Genomic DNA, 23,217 nt, shown 5'->3' on the forward strand with positions numbered 1-23,217 from the left:
TTGAGCTATACCTTGTCTGGGTTTTAATAAAATAGATATAGGTCTGGATGAAGGCTGCAACCCATTTAAAAAAGGTCTGTCATGGTTATATTAATGGAATTTGCACCATGATCTTCCGACAATTCTGCTTTTTGCTATTTAAAAAACCCCATAGGGGCTACTCATGTTTAGATTGAAATTTAAGGCTTTTAAACTAGTTAACACACTTGAAAGGGAAGGAGCCAGAAACCGGAGGGGGAAAGAGAGAGAGGAAGAAAAATCGCCTGTAGTTAGCAAGGAAAGGAATTTTTAATAATTTAAATCTGAAGGCTGAAAACACTGAAATTTACCTGTGCTACTGGTGATTAGATAAATCACATCAGTGTCTTGTAGAAAGCACCTGCTACCCTGAATGTGTCCTTGTGAATGCTTTCAGCTAAGAAGCTGAAAATCAAGATGAGCTTCTACCATCTGCTTGAAATACCATTAATGATATATATAGAAATTGATTGGCAGATATGACTAATTAATAAGTCAGTATTTGTTAATGCTTTGAAGTTTGCAGGCTTTGGCTGCCTGGTGTCACTGCAGTGGTGCACAGAAGTGCTTCATGATTACTCTTCCTTGATGTTTATTTCTGAGTTCTAACTGATTTGGGGAGAAGGAGTAAAGAATTAACAGGTTATTCCTCCCACAAGCTGTGCATCGAGTGAAGCAGGCTGTTCTAAGCAGGGCCTTAACCTGGTGTAACAGCACGTTATTCAACTCAAACATAGATGTAATAGAATGAATTAACATGGAAATTAATATGAGCCCTTGTGTTTACCTAATGCAATGTAATTGATCCTCTATCAAGTATTTATCATAAAAAATGGAGTACCTAGGTCTGTCACAGACCCACAAAACAGTTTAAGTTAAAAAGGATCTCCAGAGGACATCAGTCCAACTCCTTCAAATCGTGTTTGTTTGGATCAGATTGTTTAGTATCCAGCTGAGACTTGAACGCAGCTCCAAGGACGGAGATTCCACAACCTCCTTCAGGCAACCTGTTCCGGTATTCGACCACTGCCATTTTAAAACAAAATAAATCAAAAAACTAAACACAGAACCCTTTTTTCTATATAAACAGAGCCTTTGGCCAGCCTCGCTCCATCTAGTCAGAATCTCTGTGTTTGGGTGATGCCTTAGGGGATCACTGTGCTCCAGGTGCGTCCTGCCGGTACCGAGCACAGGGAGGAAGGGTCGCTGCTGCGCTTTGCCTGGGTGCGTCAGCCCGCGGTTCCTACCTCTCATCTCTGTTACGGATGTAAAAACCAGCGCAAAGCTCGGACAAGTAAAACGCGCAGTCGACATCTAAAGGATTTTCTTTCTTGCCTCTTACAAACAAAACAGCGCGCACTGAGCGCCCCGAGGGAGGCGTGGCTGCGGCGCCGGTGCTGCTCCCGGCCGCCACGGAGGACGCTGCCAATCTGCTCGCAGCTCTTGCCCCCGAGGCAGTGCTGCGGCAGAAGCCGCTCCTTTCGGCGCCAGGGCTGCACAGGGATTTACTCGGGGCGTCCCCGGCTCCCGCAGCCACGACCGCGCCCCCGCCGCGGCCTGTGCCCGGCTCCACCGGGGCCGCCCGGCCTCTCCGCTGCCCGGTTCCAAGATGGCGGACCCGTTCCCCCGGGTGCCTTCCCCGCGCGCCCGCCCCTTCCCGGCCCCTCCTGCGCGCGCGGGGCTCCGACCTCACTTCCGCTTGTGCAGCAGCCATTTTGTCTTTCCGCCGCCGCTGCTGCCCGAGCTTCTCCCTCCCTCCTGCCGCCGCGGGCCGCGACACTCCAGTTCCCCCCGGGCGCGGCTCCCGCCGGGCCGGGGCCGATCCCGACCCCCCTTCCCTTATCTCGGGAGACTCCTCCGCAGCCCCGGCGCGGTTCTGAGGGCGCGGGGGCGGCTCCCGTGCCCCCGCCGCGCCATGTCCAGCGAGGAGAGCTACCTGGCCATCCTGCGGTACCTGACGAACGAGCGGGAGCCGTACGCGCCGGGCACGGAGGGCAACGCCAAGCGGAAGATCCGCAAGGCTGCCGCCTGCTACGTGGTGCGCGGCGGCACCCTGTACTACCAGCGGCGGCAGCGCGACCAGCAGCGCTTCGCCGAGCTGGAGGTGGTGCTGCAGGCCGAGCGCCGCGCCCGCCTCATCCGCGCCGCGCACCTGGCGCCCGACGGCGCGCACCGCACCCGCCTGCAGACCTGGCAGGGGCTCTCGCAGAAGTACTGGTGGAGAGGTGAGCGCGGCGGGCGGGGGCGGCGGCCGGGGCACGGCGCGGCTGCGGAGCCGGGGCTGCGGCACGGAGCCACAGAATTGCGGCTGGAAGGGACCGCAGTGGGTCATCCGGTCCCGCCTCCCTGCTGAGGCAGGGTTACCCCAGAGCACATGGCACCGGACTGCGTCCGGACGGTTCTTGAATATTTGCACTGACGGAGACTCCACAGCCTCTCTGGGCAGCCAGTACCGGTGCACGGTCACCTTTACAATTTTTCCTCCTGTTCACGTGGAACTTCCCGTGCCTCAGTTTCTGCTCGTTGCCTCTTGTCCTATTGCTTGGCACCACCGGGACCTTGCTCCGTCCTCCTGACACCATCTGTTTAGATATTTATACGTGTTAGTGCAGTCCCCTCTCAGTCGTCTCGTCTCAAGGCTGACTGGGCCCAGTTCCCTCAGCCCGTCCTTGTAAAAAAGATTTTTCAGTCCCTTAATCATCCTTATTGCCCTCTCCTGGACCTGCTCCAGGAATTCCCTGTCTCCCTTGTACTGAAGGAACGTCCGTGTGCCCTCCCCAGCGGGACCAGGAGGGGACTGTCGCTTGCTGAGTGACCAGTGCCTTTAAACGCCACCTCGAAGCACGTAGTCTGTGGGCAGTGACATTGTGTCACACCCTGAGAGCCAGGGCTCGCTCTGCACAGTACAGCTTGGTCAGCAAATTGTCCAGGGCTTCTTGTCTGCTAGTGGTACCTTGCACATGTGGAAACACGGAGTATGGCTATCCCCTCCAGGTCTTGCACACCGTCTGCTTAAGACAGTGACATCTCAACCTGTGCCCTCGGTATAGGGTGATAATCCATTCCACGTGACCCGGGTTAGCTTTGGACCTCATCCACGAGTGTGATGGTGTTCATGTTTAAGTTCTACAGCTGCCAATGGTGGTTGGCAGTCCTGGCACTCATTGTTATATTTGTCTCTTTCTTGCAATGAGAAGCTGAAAATACCAGACTAATTCTCAGCTGCGTTCTGAGTGATATCACAGCTGTTACAAATGGTGGTGCCTGAACAACAGCAGTTCCCAATTGGACCTTCTTTTGGCTGAGGAAATGGCTTGATAATGTGTTCCCTTTGGATTTAGTGTTCTACTTTTAGTCCTAGGTATCCATTAAACAAGTAGCCTGCTTTTCACTTGCTGTGGGCCCGGTGTGTGTCTGTACTGCTTCTCTTGTTCCACTTTCTTCATCCATCAGCAAGTCTGTCATTTCAGCTTTAGTTTTCCCTATTTTCATTTGGAGGGGTATTGCTCTAGCTGCAGCCCATCCCTCCAATCCAAATCTCATTGACTTGAAGATCCTTTTCATGTGAAAAAGGATTTGGCATCTCAAAGCTGATATATCCATTCTGGGTGCTGGTTTCCTTGCCTCTATCTGCATTCTCATTGTCTGCCCAGCGTTGGACTGTTCTGGCATCAACTCTCAGCCTATGCTGGAAGCTTCCTCCATGGGCGTCAGTGTAGCTTCTGTTTGTCAGGAGAGAGCGTTCTGTATTCTTTGATCTTACTGGTCACCTTTGTTTGCACATCCTATATTCTCTTACTTCTCTTGCACTGAGAATACTAAAATTCATTCTATGCTTTCAGTTCAAGTATTACGTTTCTTCCCTGTGTCTCCTTTAAAACAATGTTTTCCCTGCCATTACAGTACTTTTTGGCTGCTAGTGGACAGCAGCTTTGGCACAGCTGTCATCCTGAGATGGGCATCATCTTGGGGTGTGTCTGTTCTGTAACTGCAAGGCAATAGGCTGGAGAATGGCTAGGAAGGGTGTTAGAGGTGTGATTTGAAGGCCAGAGACTTCCTGTCTTATTTCAGATGAAATCAAGGAAATGTAAAAATGTTGAAATGGGCATGAATGTCCTAGGTTGCCTTAAGTCTGTGTTTTCCTGATCCTTACAGAGATGTGTATGTATTGATCATGCATGTCATGCTCTGAGAAGGTGTGAGCAAGCAAGTCTAAGTCTGTGTCTGCAAAGGTTTTGAGTTCTGCTGGATTTTGAACCATAGAGACCCAGCTGCTATGTATGCTTTTATATTGTCCTAGTGAAGAAAATGAATTGGGATTGAAAGCCGTGCATGGAAAATGCCTTGGTATCTAGAAGAGGACCCTGGGCTTAGGACCTTTTGAGTATCTAAAATTATTTATAGAATTACAGAATGTGCTGAGTTGGAAGGGACCCACAAAGATCATTGAATACAACTCCAGGCCCTGCACAGGACACCCCAAGAGTTACAAGAGTCATCCCCAAGAGCATTGTTCAAGCACTTCCTGAGCTCTGTCAGGCTTGGTGCTGTGACCCCTTCCCTGGGGAGCCTGTTCCAGTGCCTGACCAACTTCTGAGGGGAGAATCTTTTCCTGATACCCAACCTAAACCTCCCCTGGCACAAATTCAGGCCATTTCCTCTGGTCCTGTCATTTATACTTGGTTACACTGGTAAAGTACTGGTGGGAAATTGATTTATTTAAATTCTAAAATCATAAGCAATTGCTTTAAGTCAGTGTTAATAATGCATATCCATGTCATTGCATATAACACAGTTGATCCTAATTTTGCAAAAGCCCTTAAGTGAGCCTTCCAATTGCCATCCTCTTCAGTAAGAACAAGCCATTTGTGTGGGCTAAATGCAAGATTATGTTACAGCTTTTATTACCTTGGGATTATTAGGCTAAATGTCTAAATATATTTTTTTTTTTCTGGCCTTAAAAATCTTTCCAGGAGGGTTTGCTTAATGTAGTGACATTCTTAATGTTCTGTCTCAAATTACCAGTAGTGACATACAATATCATGCAAATGGTATGAGAGAACCACAGCTGGTAATAATGAGTCAGAGAGGGAAAGTATAGATGTCTGACTTCATTTTTCTTGGTTACTATGTAATATTTTCGGTTATTAATTATCAGTGTTTTGCTAATCACCTACATATTGTAGTTATGTGTTTAAGGTAAATTGAATTAAGATTAGAAGCCTAATCAAGCTGCATTAATTTTTCTTAGGTATTCTTAAGCAGGTTAAAGATTACATTAAAGAATGCAGCAAGTGCCAGGAAAAGCTAGATCGCTCTAGATCTCTCTCAGATCCCTCTGAAATGCTGGAGGAGCTAGGACTGGATGCAAAATCTCACGAGGACAGTAATGAGACAGATGATGAATTGAGTAACACAGCATCAATCCCAGCTGCATCCCCAAAGCCTGTGAAGAAGAAGCCAATAGCAAAGCATGAGCTTGTATTTGTAAGTACCATTGTTTACATCTGAATGGATTTGCATTGTCAAATGAATATGTGGAAATGGGTTACTGGTATACATGTGATGAAATTAATTATAGTGCATCATTGTTGGGAAATAAAATCAGCCTGCATATTTTGCGGGGTGCAGAATCTAAGATAAAATGAATGGCAAAATTGCCAGTAAAACATCACATACAAGGTTCTTATGGGCTCTATATCTTTTCCTTGATGCTATATTGATGTATAAAATTCTTGTTCATAACTGCAGGCTCACATGCATGTAAAGACACTTGAATTTAGAAATTGTTTCAAACTGTAGCGTAGAAAAATACAGCCAAAGAACTGTTTGAATGTGTCTTCCCATTTTTCCAGTTGTCTGTTTTAACTGTGTTTGGAGGGAGGGTGAAACTTAGAGTGAAAGCAGTAGTAAAGTTAAGCTGTATATTCTACAGGCTTGAACTGATTGTATGGTTGCAGAAAATAATCCTTTTCTGTGTTTCAGTGTGAATGCTTAAAAAGGCACAATCTAAATGTAATGAAGTTCTCATAATGTTGTTTATGACAGGTTGACAGTAAGGGCCTTGTGAAGCAGTCATCTTCCAAACATTGTCTGTCAGTCTTAAACCAACTGAATCAGCAGAGGCTTTCCAATCAGTTCTGTGATGTGACTTTGCTGATTGAAGGAGAGGAATACAAAGCTCACAAATCTGTCTTGGCAGCCAACAGCGAGTACTTCCGAGAACTCTTCATTGAAAAGGGAGCTGTCACTAGTCATGAAGCTGTAGTGGATCTGTCAGGTGAATTGTTGTGGGTTTCAAAGCTAGAAATCATAATATCCTAAGTAAGGTGTACAGTATTTAGTTCAGTCTTTTTTGAGTGTTGAAGACAACCAAATTTTTTGTCTTGCTTTTTTCTCTCTTTTAATCTAAAAGTATTTTGTGTGGATCTTAATGCAAAAGTGATCAGTCTGATTTTGCCTAATCTGATTTTCCATGGGCTGTGGTATTTAATCTTAAAATTTCTGAGAGGCTTTGGATGGATTTTTACCTTGCTTAGGCATGTTCCCTCCTTGTATTAGTCACAAACGTTAAAAAGGGAAGAAAATCAAATGCTTGAATACATCAAGCGGGGATGTTGACAAGCTGCTTGGAGAGCTGTTTAGTTTAATGAATGCTAAATTGCTTCTTAGTTCTGTGAAGCGGAATCATACATGTCTGCTTATATCTCAGACCTGGTACATAAAAGATAGGAGACAATTCTAAAATAAATGTTCTAAAAATAGCTTTGTAGTGATGAAGAATACTGTACAGAACATATGCCTTCTGCATTGCTTTCTCACTTAATAACTGTCTCTGCATGAGCAACAGACATGTGTGAACAATAATCTTCTAATAGGATAGTCCAGAAGGTTCCCCACATTAAATATTTGATTTATTATTTATGCAACTGTGGAAAATTATACCAGGTCCTTATATTTAATCAGTTCTATCTATATATCCATATCTTTATTGTTTTCAATAGCTACTTTCTTGTCTTATTTTTCTGCCACATCATTTGTTACTTAAGACCTGAATACTTTCTGAATGTAGCAGGTCCAGAAAGACTTTGGTTAAATTCATCTGCTCTAAAAGTATTGTGACTCTCCCAGCACCTTGAAATATTCCTCATAGAATTTTATTGGGAAACTATCTTAAGTTCTTCTTAGTTACTGGAAAAGTTGTCTGAGCTTACTTACACGTAGAAACTACATGAGGAGGCAGCTTTAGTGTAAATGACAACCGGGTCCCAGCGAAGGGCTCCAGTGTTATTTCCAAGTGTGTTTTGCTATAAATTTCACACTTAACTGTATCAAAGGTGAACTGCTGTTTTCATCATGGGATATTTTGGTGTAATTTCAGGTCATCAGTATTTTCTCTAATATCTTGTTTTATTCCTGGTAGGTTTCTGCAAGTCCAGTTTCCTGCCTTTATTGGAATTTGCTTATACTTCAGAATTAACATTTGACTTCTGTAGTATGGCGGAAGTGGCCATGCTCGCTCGGCATCTCTTCATGTCAGAGGTCCTGGAAATCTGTGAGAATGTGCACAAACAGATGGAAGAGAAACAAATTACGGTGTACCAAAAGGGAGGTATTCAAACAGTAGAGTCAACACAAAATGTAGCAGAGCAGGCTGAAGTGGAGATGCAGCCCGTGGATGGTGCTGAGCAAGCTAAGCTCACAGCCAGTGAAGTGCCAGTAGCTGTGAATGGAGCTCCTTCCTCTGCTGGGACAGAGGAGGCAGCAGCACCCCAGCCTGATCTGCACCCAGAGCCTCTGGAGGCCGCTGTGAGTGATCCTTCCAAGCCTGTGGAACAGTGTGAAACAACTGAAAATTACATCAAGATCCAGCTGGTGGAGAGCATTTCAAGCAGCATCTACAGCAGACACAGCACTGAGCCATCAGCTGTGGAAGCCATGGACACTCAGAATCAAAGGGAAACTGAGACAGTTCAAAATGAAAGTGATAAAGCCCATGTGGACTCTGCTTCAGAAGACTCCTCAGAGACACTCAAGCAAAAAAGCAACGAGCAGAGCAGCTCTGTTTCCCAGCCGGAAAGCCTCGCTTCCAGCCAGGATGATACTTACAAAAGCAAACTTCGCCAGCGTTCAGTCAGTGAGGGGGGATACATCAGACTGCATAAAGGAATTGAGAAAAAACTGCAGAATAGAAAGACAAATCCTAAATCTGCAGTGCAGCAGGTATTCTGTCATTACACCTGTGGTTACCAAAGTAACTTCTAAGCTGTGACAGTTGTGCAAGCAAAACCCCAGAAGCATTGACTTGGCATCAGACCTTCCACATTGAAGGTCTTTAGAATGCTTGGTGACCACAGCCTAGGTCGAGTATCTTCTCACAGCTTGTTATGGTTGGACAGAAGTTGTATAATCTCCCCAAAATTCTTAATGATCTGTGAATTTAATTCAGCTAGTTCTTGTGTATGTCTGTCATAGATACAAATATTTATCTGTTAGAGAAGTGAGATCCTACACTTCAGACTTGAAAACAGCGTTGGGAATGAAAAATCTTACATCCCATGTGGATATTAAGATGTAGTCATGAGTCACAGTAATGCAGTCCTGCTACCTTCAGATTGGGGTCAGTTAAGAGAAAGGTTCAAAGACCACTGGTGTTAAAAACTCTAGCACTTGAACATACTAAATGTGTAGTAACTGAACTAGTTCCATTTACAATATTTTTTAATGAAACAGTCTTATTACTCTTTCCCCTTTGAGAGCCTTTCTTCTTTCATTGTCTATGGATAGTTGACATTCATCTCAAGGGGCATTCATGCATTTAGTTTGTGACAGAGTGCACTTCACTGCATGTTGGCAAAGTCTTCTAAAGAGCTGTTAGTTTCCAGAGGAGTCCTGAGAGTTTTGCATACTAGAGCCACCAGTCCCACACACAGGGGAATAATTTGTTATTGTTACAACACCCTAATTGATAGAAACTATAGCATTTGTGGTTTTTTACAGATGGACAGCTTAAAGACCAGACGTTAAAATTTGTGCGATCAAAATACTTGACCAACCTATTTTTGCTGGTTAGAGAGTGCCAGGGTTTTGGTTTGTTTTGGAAGGGAGAATATTTACCTTTGGGGATAGTTCCTGTTAATTTTTTTTGCAGTTTTTAAATCCAGCTCCTTGATGGATGAGGTCCACAGACCTATGGAAAAAAGGAATTGCTTGGGATCGGACTCAGGAATAGGTTTCTGCTTTCCTAACGTGTTTGTAGCTTTTATTGTTTTGTCTCATGCATCCCTCAACTTTCCCATATGTCATGGGATGTCATATAAGCTTCAGGAAAGAAACACTCTCCTGAATTTCCAGTTTTGATGCTGGGAGAGTAACAGGAAAGAGATTGCAGGAAAAATACTGCCAATTTAAATTACAGTATTTGCACCTGGCATGGAGATATTGGGGATGAGATGTGCTTTGTAGGAATTAATTATTTTCCTAGCTCTTACTAATCATATACTGAACAAAATTATTTTTGTGGCTTCACAATTTAGCCAAGTTTGCATAAGTTATCAGAGCAACAGGAGAATTTTTTAAAAAATACATTAAAAATTTTTCTCTGTGTTGAGTTTCAGTTTAGTTTTCAGAGGCATGGAAGGGCTGGCATGTTTTCAAAAACTGGTGGGCACCTCACTTGTTGGGAGAACAGGATGAAGAAATAGGGATGGTTGTACTTCCTTCCCTTGCCTTCTTCTCAGAAACCCAAAGGGGACACAGGTTACAGGACATTTCAATGTGATCACTTACAATTTGGCTTTTAAAGAATTTGGCAGCAAGTTTCTATGAAGGAAGATGAGATTATCAGCTCCAGGTAGCACTGCCAATACCACCTGACAAAAACCCACTAGTGCCTTATTTCTAGATAAAAAGTCTCTAGGAAAGCTGGAATGCTCTTAACTTGATAGAGATCATGACTGGCAGTACTCTGTGCTTCTTCTGTAACTATCCCTTAGCTGTCACTTAGGCAGTTACTCGGGGCTGAAGAGTTCATTGTCCCTGAATTGGTAAGTCACTGTGGGACCATCATCATAATAAGTTTATGGTTTTTCACTCACCCTGAGATCTGTTTTGTAGTGAACTGAAATGAGGTAACTTTCTAGCAACAAAGCTAAGCAAAATGAAGAGGTATTACAGTAACACAGAAACATCAGCTTTTAATACAGGCTTTCAGACAGGGTATGAAGTACAGTGCAGTAAAATTCATTCAAAGGTTCTGTTTTTCCAACTTAGGTTGCCATGAAGCTGGTACAAAGAGGAAAAAAAATGAAACAGCCCAAAAGAGAGACCACGGAAAATAACGAAGTGGAAGCTCAGCACAAATGCACTGAGTGTGGAATGGTGTTCCAGCGGCGCTATGCACTTATAATGCACACGCTGAAACATGAAAGATCTAAAGAATATAAATGCCCAGTAAGTTGAGGGGTTGGGGTGGTTTTTTTTGTGTGTGTAGACCTTCCTCTTCATGAAAATTAATTCAGTAGTGATATTAGTAATTATTTTTCCTTGCCTTTTTTTGTACATACATTTATTTTCCTTGCGGATTTCAGAGTTGGATACCCCCTTGATCTGGATGGGGTGAGGTAGAATGGGGTGCAGCCACTTGGCCTGACAGCAGTGTGTGACTTGCTGCTCAAGACAGTGATTTGCTTTTAACCCTACCAGTAAATTTGTGTTTAGATTAGACTGGAAGTTAGTCTCACTAGGAAGTGATCAATGGTTCTGTCAGTAGCCATAAAACAAAAGTTTACAACTATTCATTAACCTGAGACAAAATGGCTGTTGGAGTCAGGTTATAGATTTAACTAATCATATTACTGTGCTTAAAACATTTGAGTACTTTCTTGTTGTTTTAAATAATTGAGTGTTACGTGCAAAGTAAAGCTGTAATATTTTCTGTCCCAGTTGTGCAAGAAAGAGTTCCAATACGGTGCCTCTCTGCGCGCCCATCTGGTGCGGCACACGCGGAAGACGGACGCCACCGCCGCAGCTCCTGGCGCCGAGGGGACAGGCGTGTCCTCAGTGAAAGGGAGAACCAAGCGGGAGTTCGTGTGTGACATCTGCGGGAGAACTCTGCCTAAGCTCTATTCTCTCAGAATACATATGCTTAAACATACAGGTGTCAAACCCCATGCGTGCAAGGTAAAGTCCTTTTGCTCTCTAATCAGATTAGTAATGTTCTCGATTACCAATACATTGGTATTGATACTCTGCGCTAAAATTTATGTTAATCTTGGTCACTTCACAATAGGGAAAACTGCTGCAGCATTCATGATGAAATTGCTTGCAGTCCAAGAGTGAGAAAACTAGAATGAACTTGAGTTGTGCAAGTTCATATTCTTGTGTCTAGAAGAATGTCTTCCTTCAATTATTCTTAACAGACCAGTTGTGTCACTGGTGCAAAATCACAGGCTTGGCCATTCTAGTTCCCAAGAAATACAGGAGGTTTTGTTCTGTTTGAAGTTAAACACCTATTAAATGATTAGTTTTATTTGTCCTATTCCACCACATATGGATTTTTTTAGGTTTGTGGAAAGACCTTTACATATAAGCATGGATTAAAAATGCACTTAGCTCTCCATGAAGTACATAAACAGTTCAAGTGTGACTTGTGTGAAAAGTCTTTTGTCACAAAAAGAAGTCTTCAGGAACACATGAGCATTCATACAGGTAAGTAATGAGAAAAGGAATCCTTTTCTTTTGCTTGGCTATTGTATTCTGCTGAACTTTAACATTGTTCTTCAGTGTCAAAGGAACTGTTTAAAAAAATAAGTGGTAGTTTGTTCTTCTGGTCAGGCAGCTGAGATATAGGTAAATAGTCATTTTCTGGGGCTTTTTACCAAAGTTTAATGTTATCATGCAGATGTTCTATACAAGAACGGGGAATTGTGGTTGGTCTGTTCCTGTGGTTTTATGTACGTGTTTAATTCTTGTATCATGTCAGTTCAACAAAAAATAGGCAACAGGCTGGGATATTCTCAAGCACTTAATCTTCCAGCCTGTCCTTTTAGAGGAAAACATGCTAAGTTAAATGTCTCAGAATCTCCATATACATTTTACAAGATTTCCTGTACTAATACTGACATTTTATAAAGCCTGGTGTCTTGAAAGATCTTAGCATGTGAAAGATGACAATATAATAATTTAATACAAGCAGAGTTTTAAAATTGTAATGTGTAAACGTTGTCTGTGTTTCTGGTTTTCTGGGCTGGGCAGAATCAGGAGAGATATTCAGTTAGGACAATGTGTTCCTGAAATTAAGGAATTTATATTAGTAGTCATCACTCCTACGTTGATGGAATGGAGCAGAAACTTTTATTTTAAGATGTTTTTCCACAAATGCAAGATATAAGCAATAATCCATAAGCAATGCTGTGTTGCTGAAAAAGTTGCAAAATACATAAACACAGGCTTTTATCACACAAGAGGGCGGTTTTTTAGGCTGCTCACTTTTCCTGACTAAATCATAGTTGCAGTGATGTACCTATGTTTAAAAACATGAAATAAAGTAATTTAGAGTTCCTACTCCCCCCTTTGTATATTATTACATTAGCACATACAAATACACCTTAAAATTCCATTAGGGTGTAATTAAGCCAACTTCTCTTTGTAGTACTGCTCTGATTACTTGAAATAAATTATATATGAATTATTATGAACCTGTCTCACAAAGCACTCCGGAGAAATGGAGGCCTGGCTTGGTAACATATTTTGTTTTGTTTTTGCCAGGAGAATCCAAATACCTTTGCTCCATCTGCGGAAAATCCTTCCACAGGGCATCAGGACTCAGTAAACACATAAAGAAACATCAGCCAAAGCCTGAAGTTCGTGGATATCAGTGTACTCAGTAAGTCAGGTGATGGGTGGTTTTAATCTTAGCATTAATGGTCATAGTAGTTTTCAAGATTAAAAGCAGCTCCTTGTTGTAGCATAAAACTGTTCCACTGGCCTGGGATAAGACCTGTAAAGCATGAGAATAAAAAATGCATTTTTGTAAATACGTGTCCTAGAGAGCAAAAGCTCGGTTTTAAACTGTTACCTAGCTCTAGTTTCATGCAGCTGTTCTCTAATGACTGCACTGTAATTGGTGCTGTAATCAGTAGCTTTGTGGGTGTACAGCTTTTTGTAGGGCAGATAAAAGAGTGTAAGGTTGTCAGAGGCCAAGGGCCTTCAGCCTGGTTTTGCTGTCTTTTAGTGTGACAGCTGATTTCAGTTTGGTTTGAAGATGTCCTGTAGGGTCTGCAGTGTCCTGCGCTTGTGTGCGGTGCTGTGTTTAGCAAATGGCTGTGCAGGAACTTCACAAACTGAGACTGACTGTTGTAATTCTCTTGATTATAAAACATAATATTGCAATAAGTAGCATTTATTGTTAATGGCATTTATTATTATTTAAATAATAGCACTGTGCACTTCTGCTAAGCAGAAACTGTAACTGGAAAGTGTGTTAGTGCACTAGCAAAACATGGGTACTTTTTCCATGACCGAGAGGACTATAGGGAACCTTTCAAGTGCCCTGCAGAAGGACAAATAATGCTTAATTTTGGAACTCACAATGAGGTCCCTGGGAAGCTCTGTCAGATATTAAGAGGAGTGGTACAATTTATCTGATTGCCTGTAGCAACTCAAAGTTTTAAAGGAAGTAATAATCTAAATAATTGCTTAAAGTATCTCAGTGCTGCTGCATGCTACCAAAAATGCTATTTTCTAAATTACAAAAACTTACTTCAGGTCTGTCAGCAATGGTTTTATGTAGTGATTTTTAATGCTAAAAGTATTAATTCTAAAAATACAAAGAACAGAGCTAATAGGATGCACAGACACTGTTTCATGAAAGATACTAGGGAAGTCACTACTAGGGAATTTTAGTTTTGAAGGTGAAATATATTTATAAAACAAAAACTTTTTACTCGAGGCAGTAGAGCCATGGATGCAAGAGATCACCTTGACAGAGAAGATACTTTGACTCCGCAGCTTCTTCAAAATAGCCACAGTCCTTGCTGCTTCTTCAGCGAAGGTCTCTACTAAGGATGTAATTCATGTTGTCACAAGTGGCTTAGAGAGCTTCACTAAGCAATAACCAGACTTCAGTTTTTTAGTTTGGTGGCTGGGAATGGAAAGCTCCCTGTCAGGCCTCAGTCTGAACTTCTGGCCTAGTTGAGCAAAGCTAACTATGAATTACTTCTCTAAAATGTTCATGGAAGTTTTGCAATGAAGTATGTGTTTAAGTTGCAGTAATGCATGACAATGTTAGAGGGTGGTGGTTGCTTGAGTTTTTTTACTTCTCTAATGGCTTTTCCAAATAAGAATCCTTGAGGAGAGAGCACCAAGTGCCAACCCCATTCAAGCCCCTGAGGGGTCTTTGTGATACTTTTTGATATGGATGTGCAAACTGAGGATCCCTGAGAGTCCCATTTGAACTGGAGTAGTCAGATTTTCCAGCCTAGGAGGAGGAGGTTGTTTGGGTGGCTCAAAGACTGTTAATCTTTTTTTTTTTTCTTTTCTCCCTCAAAAGCAAGGAAGACTTCTTTTCCTCTCCAGAATGCCCATTATTCAGGGAATGGAATATTCCATATTCCTGTATGGAAGCCTTTTTCATTTTCAGATTCCACTGGATGTTGTGAATTCTGAGATTCCCTCATACCAGTTGAATCCTCCACCTTTGCTTGCTGGCATTGCTCTGCCTCTGTCCTTTCTGGAGTCATACAGCTGTATGTTGTTACATGAGAAAGAGAGAGAGATGAGCAGCAGAATTTCTTTCAAAGGGAGAAACCATGTTTTTGATTAAACCAAACTGTAGTTTGCAGACCAAGAGGAGCTGTGTAGTCATACTATGGCAGAGTATAAATGAAGGAAAACCATGAGTTTGCCTGGGTTAAGATGTGCACAAGCAGCAAGCTAAAGAATGAGTATCACTACTTTCAGATGCTTTCTTGCAGGATTATGAATTTGGTTTCTTAAATTTCTAAAAAAACCCTACTTTTGAGCATTAAAAACAACAAATTCCATCTATCTTGGTGTCAGTCCTCTTTGGTTGAGGGAAGAAGCAGCTATTACTGCCCTCATATTTTCATATGGTATAATATAAATTTCTGATGTCACCCAGTTGGTAGCAGAAAGGATATAGTTACTCATAACAGACAAAAAGGTTTCAGAGGTCTTCAGGTTTTATTGCAGGCTTTCAACTAAGCTGCTGTTCTTTTTAATTTTTCGTAGTTTAGAATGGGATTGTGCTTTAAATAAATAATTATTAAATACTTAAGTATTAAATAAATACTGATGATGCAGTAGGTGTTCTCAAACAGTTGCCATTAAAGAAGAGGGTCCCAGTGCCTTTGAAATCAGTGCCTTTCTTGTATGGGATGCTAAAACATTCAATGTTACAGGTGCGACAAGAGTTTCTATGAAGCTCGGGATCTTCGGCAGCATATGAATAAACATTTAGGTGTGAAGCCATTTCAGTGTCAGTTCTGTGGAAAATGTTACAGCTGGAAGAAAGACTGGTATTCTCATGTAAAGTCTCATTCTGTCACGGACCCTTATAGGTAAGAGGAAATTAATTTAACAACTGAAACGTACTAATCAAAGTGAGGTTATACAGATCCACAGCCAGTCAACAAGGCACTGCCTACTTTCAAAGTACCAATGGATTGATGGTGACTGGGGTCTTGAGTACTTGAGAATGGGTGGGTGACTTTAAATAGTGTGGATTAGCTGCTGACCTGGGACACAGTCCTGCAAGTAAGACATGTGAAGTCATAAGAGGATAAATACAATCAATGAAGTTAGAAACGTATGTGATCTCACTTCTCTAGAAGGGTAAGTGGAAACTTTGTGGCTGTGGATAAGAGAAAATGTAGTTCAGTCCAACAATAATGACTTCTAATTATGGAACTACTTGCCATATAAGACAGTATTCCCATTAAACTTTGCCTACCATAATTAAAGTGCATTTTTGTTTAAAAGACATAAGTGTACAATAATGGGTTTAATAGATTTCTCACTTAACACATTTTAGGTGCAATGTATGTGGAAAAGAATTTTATGAGAAAGCTTTGTACAGAAGGCATGTAAAGAAAGCCACACATGGTAAAAAAGGAAGAGCAAAACAAAATCTGGAACGAGTTTGTGAGCATTGTGGAAGAAAGTTTACACAGCTCCGGGAATATAGGAGACACATGAACAATCATGAAGGTATGTAGAACAGAACTAGTCATGGCATCCCTCAGCCCCTAAAAACATGATGGAAAAAGGGGTAATTGTTTCTTTGAGTCTGCATATGTCCTGTCTGGCAAGACATGGAGGAGTTTTTACAGATTCTCCAATTAGTTTTATGCAAATCCTGGTTTGGTATCTTGCTACCAGTGATTACCAGAAGTTGCTGTTGGGGTCTTGCTAAAACTCCAGTCACACACAGGGACTGTGACAATTTTTCCTCAGAACCTGAACAGAAGAGGAACTTTTTTACAAGTGATTTAGAGGGGTAAAATATTCTCTATTTTCAAAGGTGCACACAGTTAACAAAGTACTCTTCAGATAGGAGAATGATTGGCCTAAATTTAAAAAACACATAAAAAGGACCAATGTTGGAAATTGATCAACTTCTTGATTTATAACAAGTGGTAAACTATATGATGTTTGGGAAAAATATGAAAACTTTTTTTTTTTTTTTTAAAGTACATGCATTTTTGCTCTAGATGAACTGTGAATTTGATTTTTGAGTATTTGGTTCTTCCAGCTGTTTTGGGAGTCTGTATATTCTCCTGTCTCGGAGCAAAACCCTTTTTTTTTTTTTTGAAGCATGTCTCTTTTTAGAGAGCTCTTATGAGTAAATCTGATAGCTGTCTAACTACTGAAATAGAGATTTTGTGTTTGTTTCTAAACAGAGAAAGTGTCCTGTAGTAGGTACTCAGCCTAAATCTAGAGTAACTGTCACAGAGGAAGAGCCAGTAGTGAGATGGTGTTTGTCACCACCCATACACCTCATTAGATATTACAGACCACAGAACTCAGATGTTATGAGGGAAAATAAGATTATACAAACATCAGATGCTGTATTTGAACATATGCAGTGTGGAAGAGGAGGGGTAAAGCTGTAGGTGTACAGGAGGATTTACAGAAGCAAAGGGTGACTAGAAATATAAGTGACAAATTCTGTGCAGTAAAACATGGCTTCGGAAAGGCATCGCCAGCAAAATAAATTATTAGAATTCCATTAAGCATTGTACACTTAAAATAAGGAAGAAACTGTATTAAAAGGAATCTTGAAAAGTTTTTAAAAGTAAAGTGTTGGCTTGGGCTGGGCACTTGTGGAAAATGTCACCATTGAATGCATGATGCTTGCATATGTTGTTACACAGAAATGGTGAACAGGATCTCTTTCTTACATGGCAGCAGTCACAGTGTTCTCTGCTCTCCCACACTGCTGCCGTCCCTGTCTGCGCTGATCCTGGCTCCCTGTGAGCTCCGGGTCACCTTTCCTTGCTTTGCCCCGCGCAGGTGTGAAGCCGTTCGAGTGCCTGACGTGCGGCGTGGCCTGGGCGGACGCGCGCTCCCTGAAGCGCCACGTGCGGACGCACACCGGGGAGCGGCCCTACGTGTGCCCTGTGTGCAACGAGGCCTACATCGACGCACGCACCCTGCGCAAGCACATGACCAAGTTCCACAGGGACTACATACCCTGCAAAATCATGCTGGAAAAAGATACTCTTCAGTTTCACAACCAGGGGACGCAGGTGGAACATGCCATCAGCATTTTAGCGTCAGACATGCAGGAGCAGGAAACCGAGATCAGCTTTGGTGCTGGTGAGGGCGAGACTGTGGTAGTGACAGGAGAGACTCTCGAAGCCATCGAAGCAGTTGCAGCTACTGAGGAATGTACATCAGTCTCTACCCTTTCTGACCAAAGCATCATGCAGGTGGTAAATTACGTACTGGCACAACAGCAAGGACAGAAAATGGCTGAAGTGTCACAGGCCATTGAAACTGTAGAAGTAGAAGTGGCCCATGTAACGAAGACAGAGCCAATTTAGTTTATGAGAGAGCAAGAAGTGTAAGGTTCTATGATCTGTGAGAGCCAAATATTTAACGGGTTATCTGAGGCTTTCAGTGATGCCTGTTCTCAAATGGTTAATCCTCAGTACTGAATGTTGTGATGACAGAATACTGCACCATGCATTAGAGGGAAAAAGTTCCAATACTCCAGTGTGGGCCAAGGCTTTGAAAGCTAAGATTTCTATACTGGCTATAACTTAAAAAAAAAAAAAAAGGTTAAAATAATGTTTTTGTGTCATGGAGTGAGTATCATACTGTAACTTTGAAAAATTAAGAAGAAAAAAACATATAAAAAGGCTGCACTAAAAACTAGAAATGCACAGCTATTGGTAGCTTCTTTGTTTGTTTTAATGTGCATTTCATCAAGTTTGTGAGAAAATTACCTGTATTGGATTCTGTCTGTTTCCTCCCAAGACAAGGGAGGTGGTAGAATGCTTTGTGTAGCGTGTGCTTAATGTGACATACAGAAAAACTGAAGCTTTTTTCTCTGGGCAAATGCAGCATTGGCATTTAGTGAATCCCAGTTCTGAAGAACTTATTTAAATTCCAGGTGTGTGGGTGGCTGGTCCAAGGTTCAGCAAAACACTGTAAAATGTTTTATAGATAATGGGCAGGGATCTGCTGAAGTCTGAGGGAGTGGTTCTCCAAGATGGTTGTGGATTTAAGTTGACCAGAGGACAGCCCACCATAGGCAGACTACTTAGAGAAGTAAACTCCTTTTCATTTGTAAGGGAGGAGGTTATGCTGCAGCCTCTGTACAGAGTCATGTTTAGCTCAATGATGTTTGTTTGGAAGCTATTGCCAGCACTGATGTATGTACCCAAAGCAGGCAACCTGATGATGGATGCTTCTAACTTTGCTGTACATTTGATGTAGAAACTGTCAAAGGAACTAATGGAACACGTCTTTGGGAACTGAGGAAGTCCAGCTAGTTACAGACTGATCTTGTCTTGTATTGGAAGGAGGAGGCCTGCTAATGCCCAAGCAGGGTAGAGAGATATGAAAATCTTAGTATGGGGTAAAATTTAGATTTGTCTCAAAATTACCAGAATCTCTAGAAAACCATATTACTGCTGCTTTAAGAAAAGTACTTCTAGGGCCAGTTGATACCTAGTGTTGCACCACATAGTTGGACAAATCCTTACTGGGTGTTTCTGCAAGTAAGTGTGAATGACAGCTGTGCTTGGCCCAGGTTTCCATGTCCCTGGTTTAATACCATGAACAGGGCACATATAAATCTGTACAAGGTGTGGGTTCCTTCGTTGCTGCATGGTTTTTTTAAGCAAGCAGCATATCTGTCAAGGAGACTGAAAGTGCTTTGCATCTGAACAATCAGAGCTGTAGTCTTTACATTCTTCTCAGTCTGTAGTGGTATCACATATTTCCTAACTTGGACAGCAGCAAGATACCTGAGCAGCCAGAAATACTGCAGGGTAAACTTCATATATAAAGTGACATGCACAGAACTCGGCTACCTGTGAAACACATCCACTGAACAAATTTAAGCAAACCCTGTGGCAAAGTAACCACCTCATTTCAGTTAGTATTTCTACTTTTCATCTTACTTAACTATGTGGATATCTGTCTACTAAGCTACAGAATGGACTGTTCTTTTTATACTTTGCAATTCGGTAGATAAGCAGTTGTTGAAATTTTTTTGTTTGAGTTCCTGTCTTGGATCCAGATTAATTTGTAGATGCCTATTTCAAAAGTCAGGGTCTTATTTCAGAGAAACAGTGTAGTTATTTATATATCCTGCAGCCCTTTACAGTTGTATTATTTTCTAATTACCAAATGGAGTAAAACTAAAATGAATATTAAAGAAAAATTACTGCTAGCTGTAACTTGAATTTTTGTATGGTAAAGAATCTGGAGATAGCCATCCTGCTTAAAATTAAAATACTGCCATTATGATGGAAAAAGATTTAAAAGAGCACTAGGTAAACTTGAAAATTTACTTCAATGTTTGTATGCTAAAAATAATTATGTATTACTGAAGTGAATAAGTGTTCAAGGAAAAATAGCTGTAAATAGTGCTAGAACATTATTTGTATATTTAGTGTGTTACCTTACAAAAAAGAATATTACCAGCACCTTAGTTTAATCTTTGGTGCATTTATTTATTTGCCCAGCCTATGGAAGAAGTGAATCTGAATTTCGGAGCCTTCCTATCCACTGTCAGAATGCTTTTACTGACTCAACGATCTGCTGTTTAAAAACAACCACCAACCAAACTAATCACAAAAGGTTGTTTTCTAAACAAGATTCAGCCAGGAATGTCAAAGCTGAATGTTGTGGCTCCCCTTTCCTAACATGCTGTGCCTTACCTTTTCCGAACGGCGTGAGGTAAGTAGGGAGTGTCACTCTTGGCTTTGCTGTTCCCATATGTGTGGAGTTGCCTTATGTTTTTCTTTGGACTTCAGCACTTAAGACATTCACTACCCTTCTGCAAAAGTCAGGCTGCAAATACGCAGTTGGTATCTGATTTTTTAAAAACAAAGTTCATGAGAAGTGTCCATTCATTAAGTATTCCTAGTGAATTCCTGTACATAATGAATTTGATTTGTACATTCTGCTGTTTTTATTTAGTGTTAGATGTATAAAGTTACGGTTCTTTCTGTCATCAAATAAACTGAGCTCTGCCATGAATTGCTCTTTCAAGAAAAATCTTTTTTTTTTCTGGGGAAAGAAGGTGTTGCAGAATTACTTACTCCTCTTTGGTATTTCACATTCCATACACAGATTATGGCCTGAATAGTTCTAGTAACCCCTGCTTTTTAATTTTTGCTTAAGGCTCAGAGAATTATGTTGTATGAGGAAAGGGAAAGGAAAGGAAAGGCACTGCCCTCCTGAATTGTGTCAGAATATGGTTGTACAAGAGCACCAAGTGTAGTGATACTGAAATTGCTTTGGCTGCAAGTCCTCGGGGTGGGTGAGGGAACTGCTCGGCCCTCTGGTACCCAGCTGTAACCATTTTGGTTTGTTTCAAATGTTAATTTCTCTTGACTTGGGTGTCCACAACACTGCACTCCAAAGCAAGCACCAGCCAGCACTTCCATCTTGGCCTCTGCCCTGGGATGGATATTTGAGCAGGGGTTGTGGTGTGGAAGTTGTCCTGCAGTGTCACTCTCCTGGCTGAAGGATGAGCTGTACAGCTGCCTCCAGGTCTGGGAACAGTGTCCTGTGCCTTTCCCTTTGCTGTTACAGGATCTTCAGGGCAGCACCAATGTTGCAGAAAGCCTGATTATCTTCTGTGGTTCATCCTAAGGGAATGCTAGGAGTTTTTAGCACACTAACTCCTCTGTGAGCCCCTGTAAGTAACCAAGCTAAGTCTATACATAAAGAAAAATGGGGGTTTCAAAAGGCTGATTGCTGAAGGAGTAAGGAAGGCTTCTGTTGAACAACTGCTGCTCCACAGGGGTTCAACTATCATGGACAACAGCCAAGTGATGTGTGGATAATTTTTGCCCCACTTTGTTTCTACTGGAGCTACAACCATGTCATTTCTCCCTCTTAAAGGAAGCACCATGAATTTCTACAGCACCAGTGTATAATGCTAACATTCAGGAGCCAGTCTACAGCTGCTGCTGACAACGTGTGGAACCCCCCCAGCATCTCTCAAGCAGCTCTTAACTGAGGCTTATTCTTGTGCAGAAATGTCCAGCTGCTGCAGGAGAGGCCCTGGTCACTGTTGTCACCCTCAAGTGCAGGGCTGTTGGGGAACATCCTTACAAGTCTCGTGTGACCTTTAAAAGACTTTGCAGAAAGAAGGTTTTTCTTGTTCCCCTAGGAAAAATTTTGTCCTGCAGGCTTTGTCTCTTGTCAGGGGTCACATGCCCTGCCTTACAGCTTTGCTGACTTAAGTGGTGCTTTTAGATGTGGAGTAGTGCAAGCTCTTGTCCTGGCTTTAAATTTCACGTGTGAACAGGATTGTTACACAAGCACCTGAGTAACAAAACTAAAGCACTCCCTTAGGCCTTCGTTCCACCGTTACCTGTTCAGTGCCTGCAGCTGTAGAGAGCAGCTGGTGTGAGTAGGGAAGGTTCCCACAGCTACACTTCTGTCATCACGGCACTGCTATGGTTCTGTAATGAGCTACTGAGCATCAGCAAACACCTTATATGCAACTACCATGTTTACAAATTAGGGGAAGCTGGGGGAGAAAAGGAAAGACAATTACATTTTTATTATAACTTGCATTACCTTTAGATTAATAGCTTGGCATCAATAAACATCAATATGGACTCATAATTTCACGTTTCAGTGGAGCTCTTGCTACCATAAACACTTTCTGTGTATCCATCTCAGCAGGAGATCCAGTCCCAAGAAACAAATTTAAGAACTGAGCCACACGCCAAGCAGAGGTTTTCCAGATGTTGCTCCATGCCACTGCATCAGGAAGTTCATGCTCTGATTACCAGCCATGATGTCGCTGCCACTCCTCCCTCCTCCTTACCCAGCCTGAGGGGCAGCTGGCATTGGAGTGTCCAGACCTCAAAAAGCTGCAGAGTTCAAAGGTTTGGGCAGTAAATCTTGGGCTCCCACCACTGCAGATTACTAAATGTGAACTGGCAAACATGAATTGAACATGCTGTGTCCAGAGTTCAAGTGTAACAGCTGATGTTCTGTGCTTTTGAGTCCATGGATAACTACACACCTACCCCCAGGCAACGGCTCCACATTATTAGACATGAACAGCTTTCCTAAGCACTACATAAAATGCCAATATTTCAAAATTAGACAACAATAGGAGATCTTTTTGCTAATGAAACCAGAAGAAATAAGGGATGTGTTAACAGGATAAAGTAACCAATTCGTTAATTGTCCAATATTTACGGTGTTCTAGTGTCTCATGCCAGAGACACAAGACAACCAATTCTGGTGAGTTTAGAACATAACCTTCCCTTTTGTAGCCTAAGGGCAGAACTATTCAGCATTCCTCAGCTTGTAGTTTTATAAGGAATTCAAAAAACCCCAACCTCTTTGCAGAACACCCTTTAAGGCTACCAACTACACAAACAATAAACCTTCTTGAAACTCTGTTGCTTCTCCAAACAGATTTATCTTATCTTACAGCAGCCCAGAAAGAGTTCTAGTGACACCAGTGAA

General features: G+C 42.0%; 1 protein-coding gene and 1 long non-coding RNA gene across 2 annotated transcripts; one reads left to right on the forward strand and one right to left on the reverse strand.

The window, feature by feature from the left end:
• Positions 1-266: 266 nt before the first annotated feature.
• On the reverse strand, positions 267-2,027 carry LOC120410551. The gene is made up of 2 exons (XR_005602804.1): positions 1,955-2,027; positions 267-1,044 (listed from the first exon to the last, which is right to left on the reverse strand). It is a non-coding gene; the product is annotated as an uncharacterized LOC120410551 (long non-coding RNA).
• ZBTB11 (zinc finger and BTB domain containing 11) lies at positions 1,752-20,757 on the forward strand. The gene is made up of 11 exons (XM_039557827.1): positions 1,752-2,243; positions 5,270-5,505; positions 6,067-6,298; positions 7,442-8,241; positions 10,291-10,470; positions 10,963-11,199; positions 11,583-11,727; positions 12,787-12,904; positions 15,441-15,599; positions 16,073-16,248; positions 17,554-20,757. Exons 1-11 carry the CDS (start codon positions 1,934-1,936, stop codon positions 18,084-18,086), a joined length of 3,126 nt encoding a protein of 1,041 aa, XP_039413761.1. The 5' UTR covers positions 1,752-1,933; the 3' UTR covers positions 18,087-20,757.
• Positions 20,758-23,217: the final 2,460 nt, after the last annotated feature.

This window comes from Corvus cornix, chromosome 1, assembly GCF_000738735.6.
Source record: "Corvus cornix cornix isolate S_Up_H32 chromosome 1, ASM73873v5, whole genome shotgun sequence".
Classification (NCBI taxonomy): Eukaryota; Metazoa; Chordata; class Aves; order Passeriformes; family Corvidae; genus Corvus; species Corvus cornix.

What these genes read in the sequence shown, in the direction of transcription:
- ZBTB11 (XM_039557827.1), top strand. Translation starts at nt 1,934, where the DNA reads ATGTCCAGCGAGGAGAGCTACCTGGCCATCCTGCGGTACCTGACGAAC. An exon ending in ACACATGAGCATTCATACAG is followed by an intron (nt 11,728 to 12,786) that starts GTAAGTAATGAG and finishes TGTTTTTGCCAG; the next exon opens with GAGAATCCAAATACCTTTGC. An exon ending in TCTGTCACGGACCCTTATAG is followed by an intron (nt 15,600 to 16,072) that starts GTAAGAGGAAAT and finishes AACACATTTTAG; the next exon opens with GTGCAATGTATGTGGAAAAG.